The 21,740-nt window shown below is 45.6% G+C and overlaps 1 protein-coding gene across 1 annotated transcript in view; it reads right to left on the bottom strand.

Annotated features, from left to right (window-relative positions):
- GPR39 (G protein-coupled receptor 39) overlaps positions 1-17,196 on the bottom strand; it is a 141,717-nt gene extending 124,521 nt beyond the window's left edge. The window contains exon 1 of the mRNA XM_006137616.4: positions 15,586-17,196. Within this exon, the coding sequence (XP_006137678.1) occupies positions 15,586-16,453 (868 nt within the window). The 5' untranslated portion in view covers positions 16,454-17,196. The remainder of the gene's footprint in view (positions 1-15,585) is intronic.
- Between the last annotated feature and the right edge of the window lie 4,544 nt (positions 17,197-21,740).

The raw sequence follows: 21,740 nt of genomic DNA, 5'->3' as shown, positions 1-21,740 counted from the left end.
AGGTAAATAGAGAAAACAAAAGATGTTTCTTCAGAAGCTTTATGGCTTTGTGTTGAAAACAGAAACATTTATTTTTTGTTTCTGTACAAAATTTTCTGGTTTCAGTAGAAGGACAAAAACCCAACGTTTAATTAAAGTCAGACAATTCACAGGCAATAAATAAAAATTCACAGAAGTCTGAGACTTGTTTCTCACTTTTGGTAAATGGGAAGCCGCAGGACAGTGTCTGTGACTTGTTCCTGACAAAATGGAAAGCCACAGGACACGTGGGAGCTCTGGGGCCCCCACCACCACTCATGCTGGCCAGGGGAGATCCCCCACTTCCCATGAGAGCAGAGAGCTGCTAGGATTGCCAGATGGTTTAAGGCCTGGCTTCCTGGGCTCGCCTTGTAGAGGGAGGGAGGCATCACGTGGCCAGCTCCCAAGTCTCTGCTGGTCACGTGGGCCAGAGCAGCGCGCACTCCACTCCCAGCCCAACCTGGCACCCCCCTAGCATGGTGCCCAGCACGTGCCCCCTCCTGTCTCCCATTGGCTAGACTCTGCTGTGCTTCTCACTCCCCCACCCCCGCCAGATGTGGCAGGGGAAAATTGTCACCACCGGGCTTCCATCCCAGGGGAATGGGAAATACCAGACATTGCACATTGTCCGGTATTTCCTGTTGTTTTTTTTAACCAGACGGAGCCCACAAATACCGGACTGTCCGGGTGAAAACCAGATACCTGGCAACCCTAGTGCCCCCACCAGACACAGTGGCTTGGAGCTTGGAGGCCCCCACTGCACTTTGCTACCACTGCAGATCCCAGCTGCCATGGGCTGAAGTCATGGATTCTGTGACATCTGCAATCTCCATGACAAAACTGTAGCCTTAATAATTGTAAAGTGCTAACCAGGTTTTCATTTCTGAAAATGGTGACCCCTGTTCCTACCCCAACCAAGATCTTTGGCTGAACTATGGTTCAGAGTTTGACCAATAACACCGAATGACAACATAACATAGGAATTATAACCCACTATGTAATACAAGAGAGTGAAAAGGCTTTTTAATAAAGATGCAAAAAATAAAATAAGTATTTACCTTGTTTAGATGGTCATCTAAAACTCAGGAAAGGTTAGTGTGGCTCTTGTTGGATTCACACACACATGCTGTACTTTCTAGAGATTAGATGGTTTATGTCTTTGTGGGGATTTTAGGCTTTCCACACTATAATTTAAAGCTGAAATAAGCAGAATCCACTGTAATTTTTTCCCTGTTGTACAGCAAGCAGTTTACCAACTGTTGCAGATACTGTCACTTTTAATTGGCCTCAAGTGAAGGGAGGTTTTACTTTTAGCATAATTAGACTGTTTTTCTCACCCTGGGGATAGCAAAGTGTTACCCAGAAAACAAGAAGAGTAGATTAGAGCCTAAAGGAGGCCAAAGTGTTTAAGGAGTTATTACATTTTGCATCTTTGAATGAAAAAAGTAATTACACTGCAATAGAGTTCTTAAAATTGTTTCAAGTACGAAGTTCAGAATATTAAAAGTAATATAGCCCCACGAATAGTTAGCCAGAAATCTAGATTTATCACTCATGTACATTCTGTGCAATCCCGATGAAATGATGTCAGCTCAAAATTGGATGGTCGGGAAACTATCTTTATGTGCATACATTAATAAGACTTGTAAGAATGTGAGTGTTATTCTAAAGTTATGCTCTATAGAGAAATTCAGGGGCCTGAGCTACAGGGGAGGCAGACTACCTGATCACACCCATCTCTTCTCCATCCTCAGACTACATACATTTCTAAAGAACTCTTTATCCTCCCTTCATTTCAGCTGTACGTGGCCTGTGTCTGGATTGTCACTCACTGCCCTTCAGCTGACATGCAAAAGGACACCGCAGTTACACCAAATGAAAGGGCACAGTATGCCCCTTACTCCGGCAGAGACAAACAGCTCTAGCATATGCCCACCTCTTCCCCTCCTGCCTCTGGCACTAATACCAGGAGGAAGTCCTCAGATCAGAGAGATTTTTTAGTACTCTGGCCTCTTTCCATCCAAAGCCCTTCAAAGTACCAGCAGTACTTAAAATACTGTTACCCTGGTCTTAAAACCTCAGCCTCTTACTCCCCACTCTGAAACTGAGGGTGAGGAGTGGGGGGAGGGGAAGATTAGCAAGATTGTCCCATTACCCTCTTCTCCATCTTCAAGGTTAATGTGCATGGTGGTACTCAGAACTTTTACCTCAGTATGTTCTTTCATAGACACAAGGAAAAAAGCCCAACAAGGGTTGACAGGTTTGCAGAAGTGTTGGTGGTGACCAGAATGCTCAGAGCCTTCACCCCTCCCCCAATTAAAAATCCCCCACTTTTTTTTTTTTAAATCACCAAGGGAAGCAACTGGGACCAGGGTACACAAGAGTGAACTGGGTTGAGACCTAGCTCCAAACATTGGTGGATCCAGGACCCAGGACAGGAATATTCTAGGTGCTGTAGCACCTTGGGGCCATATAAACTTGTTGCGTATGCACCCAACATCTTTCTCTGAAGCTTATCCCTGCTTGGGCATTGTGAATAGACAGAAATCTTCCATTCTCTCTCTCCTCTCCCCTCCCCCCCCCCCCCCCCCCCCAAGATAGCTCCTGAGAGTGGGAGAGAAAAAAAGAAGCCTTCAAGGACTCCTTATAACAAGCTGCTAATTTAGGGACAATACAGGGTTTTGGAGCGGAGGAGGGCCAATAATAAAATATAGAGAGACTGCCACCAGTAAAAGCCTGGTGCACTCAGGTTAAATAAGACAGACTCTACAATTTTGGAATGCCATTCTCTTCCTTTGGACAACATAGGAGGATACCAGACATTAGTATTCCCCTCTGACAATATTTTCTGGCAGTCTCCTTCTGAGCTAGGCACCAAGTCATGTACAGATTGCTCACACACCTTTCCCACTTTCAAAAGATAAAGACTCATTTGTGGCAAGTTCACAGATGATTTATTAAAGTCATCATCTGTGAAAATTAAATGCATTATCTATTCCCCTATTGTTTCGGATTCCGATTATACCACATTTCACAAAATGAAATCTTTTTTTTCTAGCTGATGTTAAGACCATTATCTTTAAACAATAATTGCTAGCCTATGAGTTTTAATGAAAGAACTTTAATATCAGAGAATGTATTAGTAATTTGGAGCTTTCAATTTGATCCTACATAACTCCTTGACTTCCTAAATGCAGATATTAGAATCTCAAAACTAACTGCACAGCAACAACTAGCAGATTAAAGCTTAATTTTCTCCTCTTCTACTATTGTAACAAGTTGATCCCTAGACCTGCAGTTTTACTTGGTAGCCAACAGAGTTGCAGAACTAGTCAGGAAAAATTTCAAAACAGTATTTTCCACTGAAGATCAGCTGTTAAGATTTTAATTTTAACCGTGTCATATCCAGATCCTTCTAGGCAAAATCAGTTGTAACATATCCCTTCAGATTTTCCTTTGGGGAGTTCGTTTACACTACTAGATTTCATCTGTCTGGTTACTAAGGGGGAAAGAGATCATCTCTCTGATCTTTTATATCGGATATCAGGGGAGCAGGCATCATCAGCGGGCTCCCAGGCAAGATGTGGGACCTCAGATTGAAGGTGCGGCACTGGGGCAGCCAGACCGCCCTCAGCTCTGTCTGGATTGCAGCGTTGCCCCTCACAGCGCTGCCTAAAGATCATGGTGTTCCCCCTCACAGCCACCCAGAGCATGTAGTGTGGTGCCCCTGTCTCCCTAAGGACTTTCCAGAGCATGCCATGTGGCACACCCGCAGTAATTTAAAGGGCCTGGGGCAATTGCCCCCTTTATCCCTAATTTTGGCAGGCCTGTCACATGCAAGAGTAAAATATCAACAAGCTCAGCTGACTGCTATACTACACCTGCCTTCTGATAATCTCTTACAAGTGAAAGAGGAACTGAGAGGGTGAAAAAAAAAAAAGAATAGGTTTAGCATTATTGCTGAACATTAAATCTATAGGCCAACTTTTTTGCTCCCCCCAAAGTTTTGTTTTAGAATGATCTCTCTGGCCTCATGTCTGACACTCTCCCCTCACTCCTTTTTATTATTAAAACTATACTCATTCACTTTGTCCAGATGAATTTTTAAAGGCGGGGAGTTTAATTTTGTTGTTGTTATGATGTAGTAGTTAGGGCTTTTAGAGCTAAACAGTAGTCTCACTCCCCGGCACATGTGCACTTAACAGCTATAAAAGGAAAGATGACCCAGAATATATATATAATAAATTCATGAAAAATTAAACCAAGCTGCATGCAGCAGCATGAAACATTTTACAGCTTGCCTCATGAACCCTGCCACATGTCAGACAAGTTACATCATCTCCCAGGCACATCTGCTCGGCAAAAGCTGCTTGCGTCCCTGCCTGGGCTCCCCAGGGCTGGTAGAGGTGGCGGATTTGTGAATCCACGTTGGCTTCTCACAGCTACCCATGTAGCTCTCCCCAGCCTGGCTCCAGCTGGCAGGGGGCTGCTTGGGAGCTGGCACTACCTGGCCAATAAGAGTTGTTCAGGCCGTTATGGGGAACCCTGGTCCCGTGGAGGGACCATTGCAGCTCATATGACAGGCCTGCAGCTCCGAGGCACATAGACAAACCCTGGTTAGGGCTGAGCCAGCAGCTATGGAGCCCTGAGTCCCTCTACTTGCCCTGAGCAGGGGGCCCCATAAAGGTGTGACATGGGCAGGGGGCTGCTTTCACCCCACCTCACACCCCAGGTGCAAGGGGAAGGAGGAGTCTGGGCTCTAAGCCCCATTCTGGCTAGGCTGGGAGTAGGAACACACAGGTATTGGGCCTAGGGTGCAGCACTGTTCCCCCTCTTTTGGGAAGGCTCCATTGCCCTTGCCCTAGGAAGTCAAAACACAAGCGCAAGTGACCCCATTAAAAATAAACTTGAGACCCACTTTGGGGTTGTGATCAATAGTAAGAGGTATTTGCAATCCAGATTTCCAGTGGCTGGCTATATTTTCCCCAGTATATAGTTAGGATTCTAAAGTTTGTTCCCATTTGTACGATATTACCTCAGATCTGCCTTGATCTCTCCTAAATACTATATTACTAAATCCCTACTTGCACCCATCTCAACAATAAAGTTACTACATCTTGGACCATTACAAAAGGAGGCTCATTTCAAAAGGTGTAAACTTCCCTTGTAGTTAGTGTTGTGCCCAGCACTAGTTCTGCTGGTGATGCTCTTTTATTTCTGTTTTGTTGTTGTTCTTGTTTACTTATGTCCAGTAAACATCTATAGGGTCAGTATATTTAGCAGCACTGTGAATTAGGGATGTAAAATCCCAATCAATCAGTTTACTGGTTAGCTGACTAAGCAAGATGCCAGGTGGAGAACTGCTCTAACCTGGCTGGAGCAGACCTCAGCCTACAGGGCTCCCGCTCCCACTCCCAGAGCTGGGGCTGCTCCCGGCTAAGCAGTTTCACAATGGGTATGTGTCAGTCCCATTTCTCCACTTGTCCCCCTCTGCCCAACCCAGAGAAGCTACATTCTATCCAGCAGCTGTCCATGCTGTAATTTTGTTTGGAGATGTTAAATCACTTCCCATCATTGATTTGGAGCTCTGGTGATACCGAATGGATGATACAGTCCAACCCAGAGGTAGCTGTCTTTCAGTAGAAGGTGATTGATGATTCCTTTCATATTTTACCTGAAGACTTCCACTTAAAAAGGACCACGTCACTCAAGAGCTGTTGAAAAGTCATTTACCCTCCAAGGAAATCCAGCTATCTCTGGGGTGAAATCCGTCTAACAGAACATGGCAATACTACAGAACCATTTAAGACAGGGAGGAGACCTTGTACATTTGAACACGTGGGGAAGTTTTCCAGTAACCAGATCATAATTATCCAGGTACAAGCAGGACACTTGGGAATGAAGGCAGACATTTTTAGGGACAACATGTAGACAAGACCTTTGCTTGTATGTCTAATTGAAAACCAAATATAGTGTTAGGAGATTGATTCAGCATCACTTCCTGAATTATCCAGGTGTTCCCTTAAGTTCTCCAGTCAAACACTTATCCAGCTGCCGTTGCTAAATTTATGAGATCTGGCAATATCTAAGCATTAGGTGGTGTTGGTGCATATAGTTTTTTGATTTGTGTAATCAGAGTCTCTCGCCAAAGAAGGTGCCATCAGGAAATGTATGGTTGGGGGAAAATGTACAACACACACAGATGAAAACAATTACCAGGCTACAACATATCCATCTTCAGGCACATGTCCAATAAAGAGAACTTGAGAGGAATGATTAAAGAAATGAACCAAAGGGTATCAGTGGAACTCGGTTTCAATACATGGAGTGGAGTTCCAGTCTGGAAACTAATCAATTAAGTTGTTCTTTCAATTTTTGTCCAGTCTTCATGCTATAGGAAATCATTTCCAGCCTATGAAGAAATGTCTAATTTTCCTGTAACAGAAGTCCTGCCATTGTCAGGTTTTGCAGCAGCTGAGTCATCCATAGATGACAAGCACATATTTTTAAACGGCGAATTTGAAGTAATGTTCTCCCGAAAATCCATTTGCCGAGTGCCTTACAAAATATATTTTTCTTGGGATCTTTTGAAAGGCTATTTCTATACACAATACTTTTATTTTGAGCTACACACTAATCTGCCAACACAAGATTGTTCATAAGGGGGATAAAATCAAGTGCACTTCTCCAGTTTTTTGAGGACCTTTAAAAAAAATTCTGATTTAAAGAAGAATGCTCGCATTGGTCAACTAGTTCAATTTAGCTGCAATTAGCTGATGCGGTCAGCTCTCATACCTGGCATTGTGTAGAACTAAAAGATTACCAAACTAATGAGTAGCAAACAGGAGCCGCAGCATTTTTTTTGTAATTAAGCTAAATAGCACAGTGGGAGGAGGCATCTATGTGAAGAGTCAATACCAGGTGGTGACACAATAGGGATGAAAGAGGCAGTGTCTAGCCAGTGGTTAGGATGCTGGTCTGATATTCAAGAAACTTGTGTTCAATTAATTCCTGGCTCTGCCACTGACTTCAGTGACCTTTGGTAAGTTGCTTCTGCTCTCAGTGCCTGTTTCTTCTCCCACCCCTTTCCCTGTCTTGTCTATATGGATTGTGCGCTCTTTGGGGGAAGGGACTGTCTCTTCCTATACAACATATAACTGGGGTGGTCACACTTACTGGCACATATAACAGTCTTGGGAAGTGTAGAGCTGGGGCACATCTGCTGAGAGCCAGGAGGTGGAGCTTCGGCCCTACTGCTGCAGGGATCCTGAGCCCTGGCAGGTACGCTCTGAAGGGCTCAAGCCCCAAGTTCCTCCCTCCCTTCCAGGCAGAAGTTCCTGCTGCACCACCCTGCTGCAAGGCAGAGGTCCTAGGCTTCCCAACCCAGCCTGGTAGGGGAAGAACAGGAAGGTGATGTGAGGGGCTCTGCAAGCTTTACTTTAATAGTAGGAGAGCCATATGCGGCTCAGGAGCTACAGTTTGGTCACCCCAGCATGTAGCACAACCTTGGTGCCACTGGAAGACAAATCAGATCCAAGTAACTCTGTCTTGTGGCAGAACCCTAAATAATCTAGTACATGGTAAACTCTTCAGCGGGGAGACCTCTCCATATCGGTCTAATAGTGCACGTAGAGTGACATCGGCACTATGCCAACTCACCCTAACAGCACCCAATTATAATGGCTTCTAATGAAGCAGCTACACAAAGCTTGTGTGGAAAGTTCCTATTCCTGCTTATTAAGGAGCCTGGGGGATATTGGCCACTATATTTTGTCTGTAATAGCAGGGAGACAGCTGAGCTGTCCCTGCATCCCACGCCTATAGCAGAACTGGCTCTCTAGGGCTGAGAGAGGGGCAGAGCCAATAAGTCTGTGTTTACACAGATGCTTTTACAGTCAGGGAGGAGCTGTGGCTCAAACAATGGGGAGCAGCACCTACTGAGGGTATGTCTACATTGCAATTAGGCACCTGCTGCTGAGCTGCTGACTTGGGCTGACTTGGGCTCAGGCTATAGGGATGTTTAAATGCAGTGCAGTTGTCCAGGCCCAGGATGCAGCCTGGATTGTATGACCCCCATACCTCCCAGGATCCTAGATCTCGGGCTCCAGCCAGACCCTGAATATCAACATCGCAATTCATCAGTCCCTTAGCCTGAACCCAGTGTACCCGAGCCAGACACCTGCTGCTGTCCCATGCCAGCTAACAGCAGTGTAGACATACCCTGAGAAGCCACAATGCTGCTTAATGCTTCAAGCAGGAGACACTGGTATGCTGCTGAGAAATCCGTAAGAGTGGCTGTGTACCAGTCCATGTTAAAGCACTGCTATAGCAGCACTTTAAGGGCTGTGCCGGCAGGGCCGCTGATGTGGGGGAAAAAGCGGAGAGCAGACAGAGCCCCAAGCCCTGTAAATCACCACTGTAGCCCACGGTGGGGCAATCCAGGCAGGGCAATCCAGGCAGTGCTAAAGGGCTGGTTCTGGAAGTCTGACCCCAAGTCTGTCCCTTCTAGCTGAGGACTTGCCCCTTCCAGGAGCCCAAAGCTGTCCCCCTCTCTGCTCCCCCCACCCACCCCTACACACACACACAACTTGCTCAGAAGGTCGGCCACCCTGCGTAGCAGTAAGTCCTTTAAGTTACTTTCACCCGGGCATAAATCTGAAAATGCAACACTCCGCTAACTTCTTGCTTCATCTTCAGCAGCAGAAGTTTGAACATAAAATAATGCACAAGCACGAATCATACAAAATGACTTATTGACAGCCAAGATTAAAATCTAGAGACTTGCCTTGGTGCTGATAACACCGGGACCGAAATAACCGTCTAATAGAGATACACTTTATATTGATGTTTGCAATGAACAAAGAAGTACTGTCAATTATGAGTCATTTAAACAAAGCCCACAGAGTATCAGCCCAATTTCTACTTGCTTTACTCACACAACTAGTTCCATTGGAGGGAGTGAAGTTTCTCATGTGACTAAGATGAGCTGGTCTGTTTCCAAGTGATGAGAACACACACAGTGAGGGGGACAGGAAAAGTTGCTTGTAAAACCTCCTGAAGTGTGCCCATCTGAAGTTCAAAACACTTAATTTGAGCTGTGTAAGCAGTGAGGCACCACAGTGCTTATATCCACTGTAACATGTGAAAGGAACAGCACTGTGCCACTTAGAAGGGCATTACACTTAACTGTTACAAGTCAGTTCTCCAGCTCATTGGAAGAACTTCACCCCGCTCCATGGGTCTAAACCTGCCATAAATCCAGCTTGCCCATAGACCAAAGGATTCTACCAGCACTATGGGCCCAGAATTATTGTTATGGCTCCCATGCCACTCCCCTCCCTCCATATCCAAGGCAGCATGAAGAGGGGTGTGGCCAGATATCCCTGCACCCCAGCAATTTCCAAATGCCTGAGCAGGCTAAACAACCGCCAGAAGAACTGGTGAAGGCAAAAATAGTTTGAATCCACCTTTATACATTCTCTACTCCCCCCCCCCCCCCCCCCATCATATGTCCTTGAGTCATGATCCAGAATCTGGTCCATTACATCAGGATATTTACAGATTGTCAGACTGGAAGTCAAACAAGCATCCTGACAGCATGAACGAAATTTCTGCTCTCAGGTATGGCTAACAGAACCATTTGATTCTGTGTATTTCCATAGTCTCTCTTGGGGCAGAGCTTCGGCTGTGCCTTTGGGTCCTGTGCTTCTGTTAGATAGTGTTCAGCCTCAGAGGCTCACTGCCTCCCACCACACTAGAGGCAGGAGTCACAACCTACTGAGGCATGCATGCTCATCACAGGCTAGCCCATAATATGGGAGGGGGAAGCCCGCTATAGTCCTGGTCTCCATATCTAGGCACAGACTCTGTAGTGATGCGGGGAGGATTGGGGGGGGGGAGGGAGAAGAACCTGGGCCCACCCACTATTTTGGGTTCCAGCCCAGAGACCCTAAGGCAGCAGCAACATAAGGAGTCTGTTCTAGGGATGTTATAGTGTAGTCGATTAACTGGTAAGCAAAAACTTACAAGTTAATGCTGTAGACCACACACATTTTCCCCCTCCTCAACCAGTAAATTTTTTTAACAGGCTGGCCCGCAGCCTGGCTCAGTTCTGGCCCACGCTGGGTCCAGGAGTTCAGAGACCCTCCCACCCACACACGGGCTGCTGCCGCCCTACACTGCTGCCTCTATCAGAAGCGCAGCATAGGGCAAGAGGCAGCCGGTCCGGGAGGGGGCTGGTTTTTAAACTGGCTCCTCTCACAGACCAGCTCCTGCCTGGCACCCTGAGGTAGAGGCAGCAGTGCAGAGGGGCAGAGGGCTCTTCAGAGTGAGGCCAGAGCACACTGGCTGCTGGCCCCACCTCTGGGGACTATAGAATAGTCAACTAGCCAATAAGAATTAATGAGGTTACTCAACTATTCAATTAACCAAACTTTAACATCCCGAGTTGGTTCTACTCCCCATCTGGCAACTATTTCCCTAGGTCATTACCCTAAACAATCCCACCCAGTAGCTTTCCTCTGATATCTGAGCAGCTTATCCTGCTCCTCCACTGCACCCTGCCTGACTTGCAACTCCCAGCTCTCACCCAGATGCCTCTCACACTCAGCACTTTAGCTCCTTCCTTCCTCCTTGCATGCCTCTAAACTAACAGTCTCAACTAGTACTTGATGGGACTAATCGAGGTGGTCTAATTAGCCTGACTTCCTTGGCTCGGAAAGGCTCCTAATTGTCTCCAGGTGTTCTAATTGGCCTGATTGTCCACACTGCTTCTGGAAAGTTCCAGCCCTTGCCAGTTTAGCCAAGGTACAGGGACCTCCTTAATCTAGGGTTAACATGTATGCCTTCAGGTACTCTTCTGTAGGGAACAAAGGTTGCCTGAGGGAGGGGTCTGCGAGTATGAGGCCTATTTCCGTTCCGGTATCCGTTCATGCATCTGGGAAGAGTTCCACAGGGTGACATCCACTGGCTCTCTTTAGGCCTTTGAGGGGCATTGGGTGTTGTCTGGGGCTTGCTGCTGAGTGTCCCCATCCAGTGCCCTCATTTTAGCCCTTTGACCTTCACACCCGTTCCTGTTTTCTCTTTATTTGTCCCCTGAAATCAGTTGGAGTCTAGGGCTCTTTGGATCCCCCCTTCAGGCTGGGGATAGGTCCTTTAGATGTGAGCGGGCATAACCATAAGCCCGTCCACCTCCCAGACCCCAATCGAAGTACTCTTCTATAGCCGTCTGACCTGACTGTCACACTCTGATTGTATTGTATTCTTCCTCAAATGCATGTTCTCTCTAGGCTATATCCATTCCTATTTGCATCTTGATTCCTGCAAAGTACCTATGAGATTCTGAAGTGATACAGTAAACATTTTCGCACTTGTCAACTTTCCCAATTTCTTTTCATTATTTCTAAACATGGAAGAATAAAATGGCACTTAAAAAAGCATCCGTTTTTACTTAGGTTCTACTCATCTATTAGATTTATGAATTTCTGTTTTGTAGAAGTTTTCACTTAACAACTAGGAGGAAGAAAATGCTAGATCCAACATCTAACAGCAATAAATACAAAAACATCTTGCTATACATTGTCATTTACATTTCACATTAAATGCAAAATACATTGGAAATGAGCAAATATTTGTTTTAATTTGACCCATCTGTTTAGCAGAGAAGGCTGCTAAACCAACAAATTTAAATTCAGCAATTTGTAAACAATTTATATGTTTGTTTCTTCTGGGTTAAAATTGCCTTCAAGCATAATTCTTATGAGATCCACATATTAAATTGCATTGTATTATTCTCATGGATGCAGGCCATGATTTTTTCCTCTTCAGTTCATTAATTTATTTCCTAACCCAAGTTAATTAGTGAGACTCATATTGTTAAAAGCCATCGGAAATATGTTGTAAAAATCATTTCAGGAAATTCTTGAAAGCATTTTCCAATACTCTTCATATTAAGCACCAGCCAATTGCTTTCATTTAGCTTTTAACACTGTTCCTGACCCATTTCAAACTGAACAAAGGAAAAAAAATAGAATTAGAGACAGGGATTGTGAGGCTGGCAAACTAGGTGCCAGTGCTTATTAAGGCTTCAGGTCTTGGCCAAGCACTGACAAATTCATTGCTGGAAACCAGTCTTTCACACCTGTGTATCGGCATCATTAAGTGGGTATTGAACTTATAACCATGGGTTTAGAGTTCAGACTTTATGAAATGCCTGTAAGCTGCTGCCAGCATTATTCTCACTTACTTTTATCACCTGCTAATAAGGCAATATTTAAGTTTTTGCTTCAGAACTGTATATAAAAAAGTGTTTGCTATGAAACCGTGAACCCTGTCAGGAGGGATTAGCCTTGATGAACAGGAGACATCAAAACTAAATGGGCCATTGTGGGACATAATGAAGTCTTTGTAAATTGCCCCTTCACAAGCAGGAAAAGGCTGCATACAAAGGAGCTCAGCACAGCATTTTTAATTCTGAAAGAATAAAATAAAAACACCTGACAAGAACATTTTTCATCTGTTTTTTTGCTGTTGAGTCTCTCTGAGGGCTGGACCTATGAAACAGAAGCAAAGATCCCAAGGGTCGACCTGGGAGAGTCCTAAAGACGTTCAATATTGATAAATTATTACCAATCTGTCACCTTTTGACACTGTAGACTGATTTGTGTATATATATTTGCCTGTTTTAATCTGTAATAAAACTCTCATTTCTTAGTTAATAAATCCTAAATTAGTTTAGAATAGGATTGGCTACATGGGTTGTCTTTGGAGTGAGATTGGGGTGAGTGACTGGCCTCTTGCGACTAAGAGCAACTTGTATATTGTGTGATTTTTATTGATACCAACCAACCATTGCTAAGGCCAGCTTGCCTGGACAGTAAAATGGATTGGGGCATTTAATGGGACCATCTGGGACTCCTTGATAAGATGGTTACTGTATTTTAGGAGTTCAGACTTGTTATTGGGTTTGTGAAACCTAATTCTAGAACACACAACCTGTCTAGAGCGTCCACTCTGAGGCTGGCACTCAGGGTCGTAAGTCACTCCAGACAGCATGCCACGGGATAAATGGGAAGAAAAGCCACATTAATTTAGTTTCACCTCTACACTCACATAGAGCTTGTCAAGCCCGGCCAAAGAGCATGTGGGGTCCAAGGCAGCACATTGATCTACACAGCTCCCAGTCGGGTGGGCAGGGTCAGGAGCTGGGCAAGTGTGGGGGTCTGAATGCACGGGGGCCAAAGCGACTGCCTTGCTCACCTTGTCCAAAGGCAGGGCCTGGAGCTTGTAGCAGGATCGGGGCCTTAAACTGGCTTGAATGCAGTTGTGGACAATTATAGCCTTCACCTCCAGTGAAGGGTCTTAGTGGCACTCTTGATCATGCCCTGCTAGAGTCACAGCAAATCCTCGTTTCACTGGCTTGTGAGGGGCAGGCCCACTGATGGGGGGAGGCAAAGAAGAAAACTGCCTCAGGGTCTAGCAATTCAAAAAGACCTGTGCCTTCAGGTCGCTGCTACTGGACCCAGGTCCTCTCAATCACTACCAGAGCCCCACATGGAGTGCTCCAGGCAGCACTGAGGGCTGCCTGTATTAGGCATGACATGTTCTGGGCAGTACCGAAGCTGCCTGGGGGAAGTTAATCGCTCCCTACCCCGCCGGCGCCGCCACCACCTCTTCCAGGGGCACAGAGCCATCCCACCCCACCCCACCTTGCCCAGGAGGCCTGGTAAGTCTGTCAGCCTCACTGGTGAGGGGAGCAAATTACACAAATATCTTAAAGCTCCCCCTGCAACTAAGACCTTAAAGAGCAATGCTGTCCGTCTCCCTTGCTCTATGCAATGTGCATTAGTCATTGCCTTCTATGCCAGCAGGCAATTACATTTCAGCAGTGCTGCATGTGAAGTTGCTTTATCACATTTATGCAGGGCCTTTCAATTCAAAGGATCCCAAAATGGTTTGCAGTATCCTTAGAGAGCCACTTTAGAGACAAGGACCAGAGAAGAGTTTTGACAAAATAAAAGTGTGTGGCCTGAAACTGCCTGTCTCACATTTGAATCCTGCAGAACACTTCCTGCATTGTTTGGCCCCACCTATTGTCCAGCCCTTTTAATCTGGTTACTGAGACGTAATTATGGAATAAGGTTAGATCTTGTCAGTGGTGTCTTTTAACTGCCTCTGCAATTCTCGCACAGACATAATACAGAAGGGGATGAAGAAAGACCGGATCTCTTTTCACTGTAGCTAGAATTTCAGGGTCTCCATTTCCCCCCCTATTTCACAGACCTCTAGAAAAGACTTGGTGGGCCGCAGCTGATACCAAGAGTACAACTAGCTAGGGGACTATGGGACCGTCAATGTGAAAGAGCTTATTAGTGTCAACCGCCTCCCTGAGGTACCAAACAGAGTGCCACTGCACTGAAATCCTGCTTGGTCTGTGCAGTCATCCACTAGCTTGTCCATTTACTATAACCACTCTTGTATTAAGCAAGCCAACGAATCAAGGATTTGCTGTAACTCTAGCAGGGCATGATTAAGGGTGCCTCCAAGACCCTCCCCAGGAGGTGGAGAATGCATGGATCACAGCCTGGAAAGATTCGGAGCTGGTGAAATGACAACTTGATTAGTTTTAGTCTGACAAATGTGGCGCGCGAGAGAGATCAGAATACAACGTAATTCCAAGGTTATGGGCCTTCAAATAAGACCAGAGGAAAAACAAACGAAGACAACAGCAACCTGTGAGACCAAGTGAATTCTCCAGCCCAGTTTCAATCAATCCATTCAACTTAAATATTAGCAACCACTGACCAAGTTCAGCACGGGACACTGCCAGGTACCATTCTGAACAGAACGACATGCATCACAGCTTGCTGAGATTTAGATTTTGCGAGACAAAAAAATATTTGCAGCAGCCACATATTCAGGAATTGAAGAGGGAAAAAAATGCCAGAGGAAGAGTTTGAAACCAAGTCACTGCCACTGCCCTGCCTACCAGACCAACACTGACACTGTATTTCACAGTAAGGCCAGCTTCATTAGTCCACAGGGAGAAAAAACACACAGAGTAACCATGCAGCATAAAGAACAAAAAGTAAATTGGATTTTACTTTGTGACTTCCCTTCAAATGGTTCTAATGTAGTAGAATGTTAGTAAGACACAGGCCAGGGAATCAGGTGTTTTAAATATATTTACAATGTAAAGGTCCCATTAAAACAGGGGTCAGGAACCTCTTTTGCATCAGGGGCTGCTGACCCACAGAAAAATTAGTTGGGGGGTGGGGGGTCCAGCAGCATAGGCTCCCCAATGCTGGGGGAGGGGAGCCTTAAGCCTTGGGGACCAGATCTAGGCAAACTGGGGACTGCATGTGGCCCCTGAGCCTTTTGGTCACCACCCATTTAAAAAAAAATTTTGGAAGGAAAATAGAGTGGTGTATTTACCTGTATGAATAACTTACTTAAATTCCCATTTTGGACCCACATCTCACACTGTAACGCATGCTTGGGCCTTAGGAGGGTGAGAAAAAGAGACCTCTACGTTTCTTCTTGACTTCTACAAATAAAACATGCTCTTACCTAGGAAGATGATGGTCTGTTGCCTGGAGTTCTTGCCCTCTGCACTCTCATTTTTCCTTAGATACTGCTCCTGGTGTCTTTGTGCCCCCTTAACTGCCACCGTCCCTTTCTTGAGGATCATCAGGGTTTTCATCATGCTGCGGCACATGAAGGCCACCGCTACCAGCACCACAATGTACACAATGAAGGCGCTGAAGATGCTGGACTGGAAGACAGTCCACTTGGAAGAAAGATTTGTGCATATAGTGACATTGGGCCTCACGTCAGGCCAGTGGTGTCTGGAGGTAGGTGTGACACAGGCTGTCTGCCCTCGGTAACCCTGGACAGCTTCTAGGGGGTATTCGGTGCCCATCACAAAAAGCAGGGGCAGGGCCACCAAGATGGAGATAACCCAGACCAAGGTAATGAGGATCTTCACCTTATGGGGTCCAGAAACAGACTTGAACTTGAAAGGGTGACAGATGGCAACGTACCTCTCGAAACTGAGAGTGGCCACGTGCAGTATGGTGGCGTAGCTGCAGGCCTCGAAGAGGAACCAGTACAACTTGCAGGCCACGTTGCCATTAGGCGTGGAGAAGGGGGTCCAGATAATGCTGAAGAACTCCACAGGCATCCCCAGCAGGATAACCAGCAGATCAGAACAGGCCAAGCTCACCATATGGTCCGTGACCTCTTTCTGCAGATAGCCTTTCTTCTGCAGCACTCTGGTGGTCTGGATGGTGACGCTATTGCCCAGGATCCCCGCAACAAAGACAAAAGCATAGACGAAAGCTAGAGAGATCTTGATCCACAGGGAAACCTCAAACTCAGAGATATGGCTGTGATCAATCACATTAGAGCAATTTACCTGGCCATTTTGCTGAGCCATGATCTAGTTCAAGGAAGTACAAGGAAAAACAAAAATAAAAACCTCAGCTTACCAAATCTCTCTGCTGTTCAAGTAAATAGATCTCTCTTTCTCCCTTCACATTCACAAGCTGATACAAGCAGGCTGTAGCAGAAGGGTATACAAGCCACACCTGCCCAGAATCAAAGTTAGGTGGTTAGCTACAGAGGCTGTGTCAATAAGCCAGCACAGGTGTGGTGGGGAGGAGGCAGCATAGGTCTCAGCATGCAGTCCCCTTTTCTTAGGACTGAAGCAAACTTCTTTTCATTGTTCCTTTGTTCTTCTCTGCTGAAATCAGTTCTGTTTCCTCAGATGCTCCAGGCAATGAACTGCAGCGCTGCACCTCTTCCATTCGTATCACTATCTGCTACCTTGCACCCAGACTTTCACTACTTCAGACTTGGAATGAGATAAGGGCTAGTACAGTTGCCCTTGTTTAACATTAACCTGTGGCTATAGCAAAGGCAGGATGTGGTCACCTTCCAGCAGTCAGGTGGGTCGGGGAAAGAAAAGTGCCACAGCCTTTCGAAACAAGCAGCCTCCCCTTCCTGAAATCAGATCCCTGCTGTTGTAAAAGGTCTTTACCCTGAGCCTGTCAGCCCGCAGACAAACAAAGGTGGGGTTGCTGTGGGAGGTGGAGACTGGACAGAAAATAATTATTCACTAGTTTCTCTTTGAGCAGAATTCATTTTTGTTCTATGCTGACTTTAGTCTCCTTTGTTGCTCTGTTTTATATTCCCTTTAATCAGCTCGTTCCTCATGGGTGGTTGTAATGTAGCAGAGCAAAATCAAGTGGGCCTAAGATTCTTTTCAGGTATAATTTAATTGACTTCAGTGGAGTTATATTGAATTCCACTGGCTAGTCCAATATTTTAATTGCAGCCCTCTATAATCAAATAGTTTTCTTAAAGTAAGTAAAATAAGGTACTGGTGAGGGGCTGATTTTGTAAAATACATATTTAGGATGTAAGGGGTGTTCTAACAAGTTTTGAAGTAAGTCAAATTCTGGGCATCAACAGATTAATAGGATCTCTTTACATTTCAATTTTTTTCCTGCTAGATAACAAATAATATAGATAGCAATCCTAATCATGCTCATTCCTTCCAATAATCATGACTGGCAGGGATTAGCTGCAGTTCCCTCTTCTTCTGCCTTGCCCCAGAGGGACTGAATTTAATACATGCTTTAGTTTTAGTTTCATGTGGGGACTCTAAAGGCTCCTGTGGTAATCCCTGGACTCAGTGATTTGGAGGAGGGGCTGTAGGGGTTAGGAGAACTTCATATTACAATGCAAGTTGTTTTTCCAAAAGTGGCAGGATAACTTGAGCAGCTATAATCATGCAAGCTCCTGTTCTAGCACTAGAGCCAAGAAAAGGGGGTTCAAACAGGATTTTTTTATTAACTAGACAAGTTCAGGTCACATTTTATCTCAAGATAAAAGAAAAGCATTAGAAAAATGTTATTAAGCAGCCTCCTCACATTCAGTGGTTATCTCTACATGTTGGCAGCCCAAGTACGTGATGAACAAAGGATGCCAATAGCTGGATAATCAGCACCTGTTTCATTGGGTTGTTTATGAAGTCCTATTGCAGAGAAACCACCTCAAACCTTCCACAACTGCAAGCCCCATAGCCCCAGTCATCTTTCCTTATGTTTGATAATTCAAATTTGTTCTGCTCAGACAAGCTTTCTATTATTACCCAATTTCTTTCACTTAATTTTACTTTATAAAAGTGTGAACAAAGATTACATATGCATGACTGAATCATGGAAATGAAGCTAATTAAAATTTGCTGCTTACCATCAAAGGGAAGAAAGGGGGGGTCCAATAGGATTAGATCTCCCCCCTTTTCCACACCAATTATAAAATGCATATGCAATTTTGCAGTTTTCAATATTATCTTTAGAATATACACAATGTTTATTAACTCTCTTTGTTAGAGTTGTGGTACCAGAGAGGGAATAGGAGTGGAAAGAGAATATTTCCGTGCCCATAAACTGAAACCATAAAAAAATGGTCTGTCATTACAGATCAGAATAGCTGTCCATTTATTCTTCAATATACTTACAAGAGAAAATTCTTCCTAATGACACATAGTTAATGGTTTACTGCAATATGAAGATTGATAACTCTCATATAGGTTTATTTTAAAATGTGTAGCAGAAAATTATATTATTCACGAGTGTCTAATCTTTTGGAGATCTGATTGAGCTCTTTAGCTTACAAATATCATGCGGCAATGAGTTCCACCTGTTGATTTTGTATTGTATTCCAAATTTTCTTTTATTATTTTTAAATTAATTTACATAGATGGACACTTGTTTTTGTTTAAGAAGAAATGGTTCTTTGGAGCACGCAGCTGATCTTTGGGTTGGTCATCAAGAGTTCACCAGTATTACCACAACAACTATTGCAATTTTAACACCGCTCTTATGCTTTTGGGAGAGAAGAATTGTGTTTTTTCACCTGTCTCATGAAAACATGATGAAAGGCTGCCTACTCATGAATCTTCTCTTATTCAAAATGACCACAATCTCCTTTTACCTATCAATGGGACTGAAGCCTGCAAGATGGCCATCATTTCCTTACCATGTATCTGCATGGGGAAGTGAGACTTCCCATAATAAAGAAGTTGGTGGCCACTGCCCACTGTTTTCAGTAAGGTTGGCTTTTCAGTCTGAAATTATAACACATGCTCTGGCCGAGGAGCACAGGAAAGTTACAAAGTTAAAACACAGACTGAAAAATGTGATTATTTTGAACGTCATGATTTTTTTCAGTTAATCTGATGATCTTTTAGCATCTTACTTGTGATGTTTGATGTCTTGAGATTGGAAATAGTGGTGCTCAGTCATCAGGGCTGGGAGAAGCCCAGGTAGGTAAGATAACATTTCTTTTCACTGTTAGCACACAGCAGTGCTGGCGGGCTGCAGCCAGTGACTGAGGGTAATGTAGGAAGCTCCAAAGTGAGTGTGTCCACAAAAGGTAGATGTAGATCTGAAATTCTGTGTGTCGCTCTCTTCATGGGCCAGTTAACATTAACTCCTGCAGTAATCAGAGATGACACAAGGGGGAGACATGGAAGGTATCAAATGTCTGTCCTTCCCCCTCTCCTCCAGCCCCCATCCCATTTTCCTGCCAGGGAACATTAGGAAGAGGGGCTCTGTTCTCTGCTTACAACCTCCAGTCCCTCGGTGCTCATACTTAGCCGCTTGACATGGAATGGGATGGAGATGTTGTTTCTGTCTGAGAGAGCCTGACTGGGAGGCAGCAGCAGCCCACTCCCTGTCCAGGCTCGGCTGCTAGGGCTGTTCCTAGGTGTATACAAAATACATGGCTGTGTAAGGCATCTGAAAATTTGGGGCACCAAATTTGAGGGTGCCCCTACACACATGTGTGTGCTAGTTTGCCTGAGGTTGGCCCTAACCACCTCTGTTGGTTCCTCTCTGGACCCTGTCTCTGGCTGCCATAGGGCATCTCCCTGTGCTCTCCCCCACGTGCTCCTCTCCGCCAGCAGCAGCCAGTTAGTGAGGGCTCCCTGCTGCCAGACAGCAGGCAGAGAGGAGTCCCCAGCCTCTGCAGCTCCGCACCAGCCCCAGAAAAGCTCCTGATTCCCAGTAGAGGCCAAGGAAGCAGTGTGGTAAGGGGGAGGCCCCAAACCTAAGGATCCCAGCAGAAGCTGCATGAAGATGGGAGGGAAACACCAGATTCCCACAGAAGCTGCATCGGGGGGCCTCATTTATGAAGGGACCCATAATTTGTACAGACGGCCCAGTCGGCTGCCAGGATGGGAGGGCTGTGGCCATGCCCGCCAATGGGGAGGGCAAAGAGGGCAGTTGCCCCAGGACCTGGTGATACAACAGGGCTGGAGCTCCCTGCTGCTGTTACTGCAGCAGCGGCCAGAGCCCTGTGCCCTTTAAATTGCTGCTGGAGCACCATGCAGCACACTCCAGGCAGCCCTGACGCAGGCAACCTAGGTCCAGCCCCTCCCTGTCTGCCTGAGGCCCCCCCTCCACCTTTCTCTGGGGCCCAGTGAGGCTGTCGGCCTTGCTGGCTGCAACTTTCTCAGTCCCTGTCTCTGCAGCAGTGCCCAGGAGGGGAGCAGATGGCTACTGCCCTAGAGGCTGGGGACAGGAGCAAAGTGAGCCAGAAACACACTGGGAGTTGGGGCACTAATGGGCCACCCCCTGCCTGAGCCACCTGGGCCTCTCTGCAGGGACAGAGGTGGAACAAAACAGAGGCCCCACTCCCTTCCACCCCCCCCCCCCCCAGCAGCCAAACCTGGATAGGGAGTGGTCTGCCACTGCCTCCCAACCAGGGAATCAGACGTGGCTCCATCCCACTCCCACACAGTTGGCAGGGAGGGTGTTTGAACATGGCAGAGGTCAGGGACTTCATGGTGTCCTTGGGCTGGGAGTGCGGCAGGAAGGTGGTCCTGGGCTGAGGAGACATACAGGGTGGTCAAATGTACCACTTTACATTGTGTTCCCCCCTACACACACTGGGGCTGTGTCTAGACTGGCCAGTTTTTCCAGAAAATCAGCCGCTTTTCGGGAAAAACTTGCCAGCTGTCTATACTGGCCGCTTGAATTTCCGCAAAAGCACTGACTTCCTACTGTAAGAAATCAGTGCTTTTTGCGGAAATACTATGCTGCTCCGGTTCGGGCAAAAGTCCTTTTGCACAAAACTTTTGCGCAAAAGGGCCAGTGTAGACAGCTCAGATTTGTTTTCCGCAAAAAAGCCCCGATCGCGAAAATGGTGATCGGGGCTTTTTTGCGGAAAAGCATCCGTGCCAATCTAGACACTCTTTTCTGAAAATGCTTTCAACAGAAAACTTTTCCGTTAAAAGCATTTCTGGAAAATCATGCCAGTCTAGACGTAGCCTGGGAGTAGGTATCAGTCTAATGTGGATTTGATAAATACTATCAATAATGGGCATACAAATATATAAGTAATATAGAGCATTGTGGCAAGGGTAGTGCTTATGTAAATTGTTCTTCTATGGTTAGCGTTCTGCTTTAATCCTGGTGAGGCTTTAGGCAAACCTCTACTACAAAATTAGTTGACCTAGGTTTCATCACTCTATAGCCACCACCATGATTACATCTATCTTGCATATCCACATTATACTCCCTTGACTGGGGGTACGCATAATCATCGATTTAACTTGCACTGATTCCACTGTCAGTGTGCGGCATTGTAGGACAGCTTCTAAAAAGCAACAACAGTTGATGTAAACAATGCAATGTCTACGTTGGCACTGCATC

The sequence above is a fragment of the Pelodiscus sinensis genome, chromosome 7, assembly GCF_049634645.1.
Source record: "Pelodiscus sinensis isolate JC-2024 chromosome 7, ASM4963464v1, whole genome shotgun sequence".
Taxonomy (NCBI): domain Eukaryota; kingdom Metazoa; phylum Chordata; order Testudines; family Trionychidae; genus Pelodiscus; species Pelodiscus sinensis.
The sequence above is the reverse complement of the archived record's forward strand: the minus strand, read 5'-3'. Positions and strand labels throughout refer to the sequence as shown.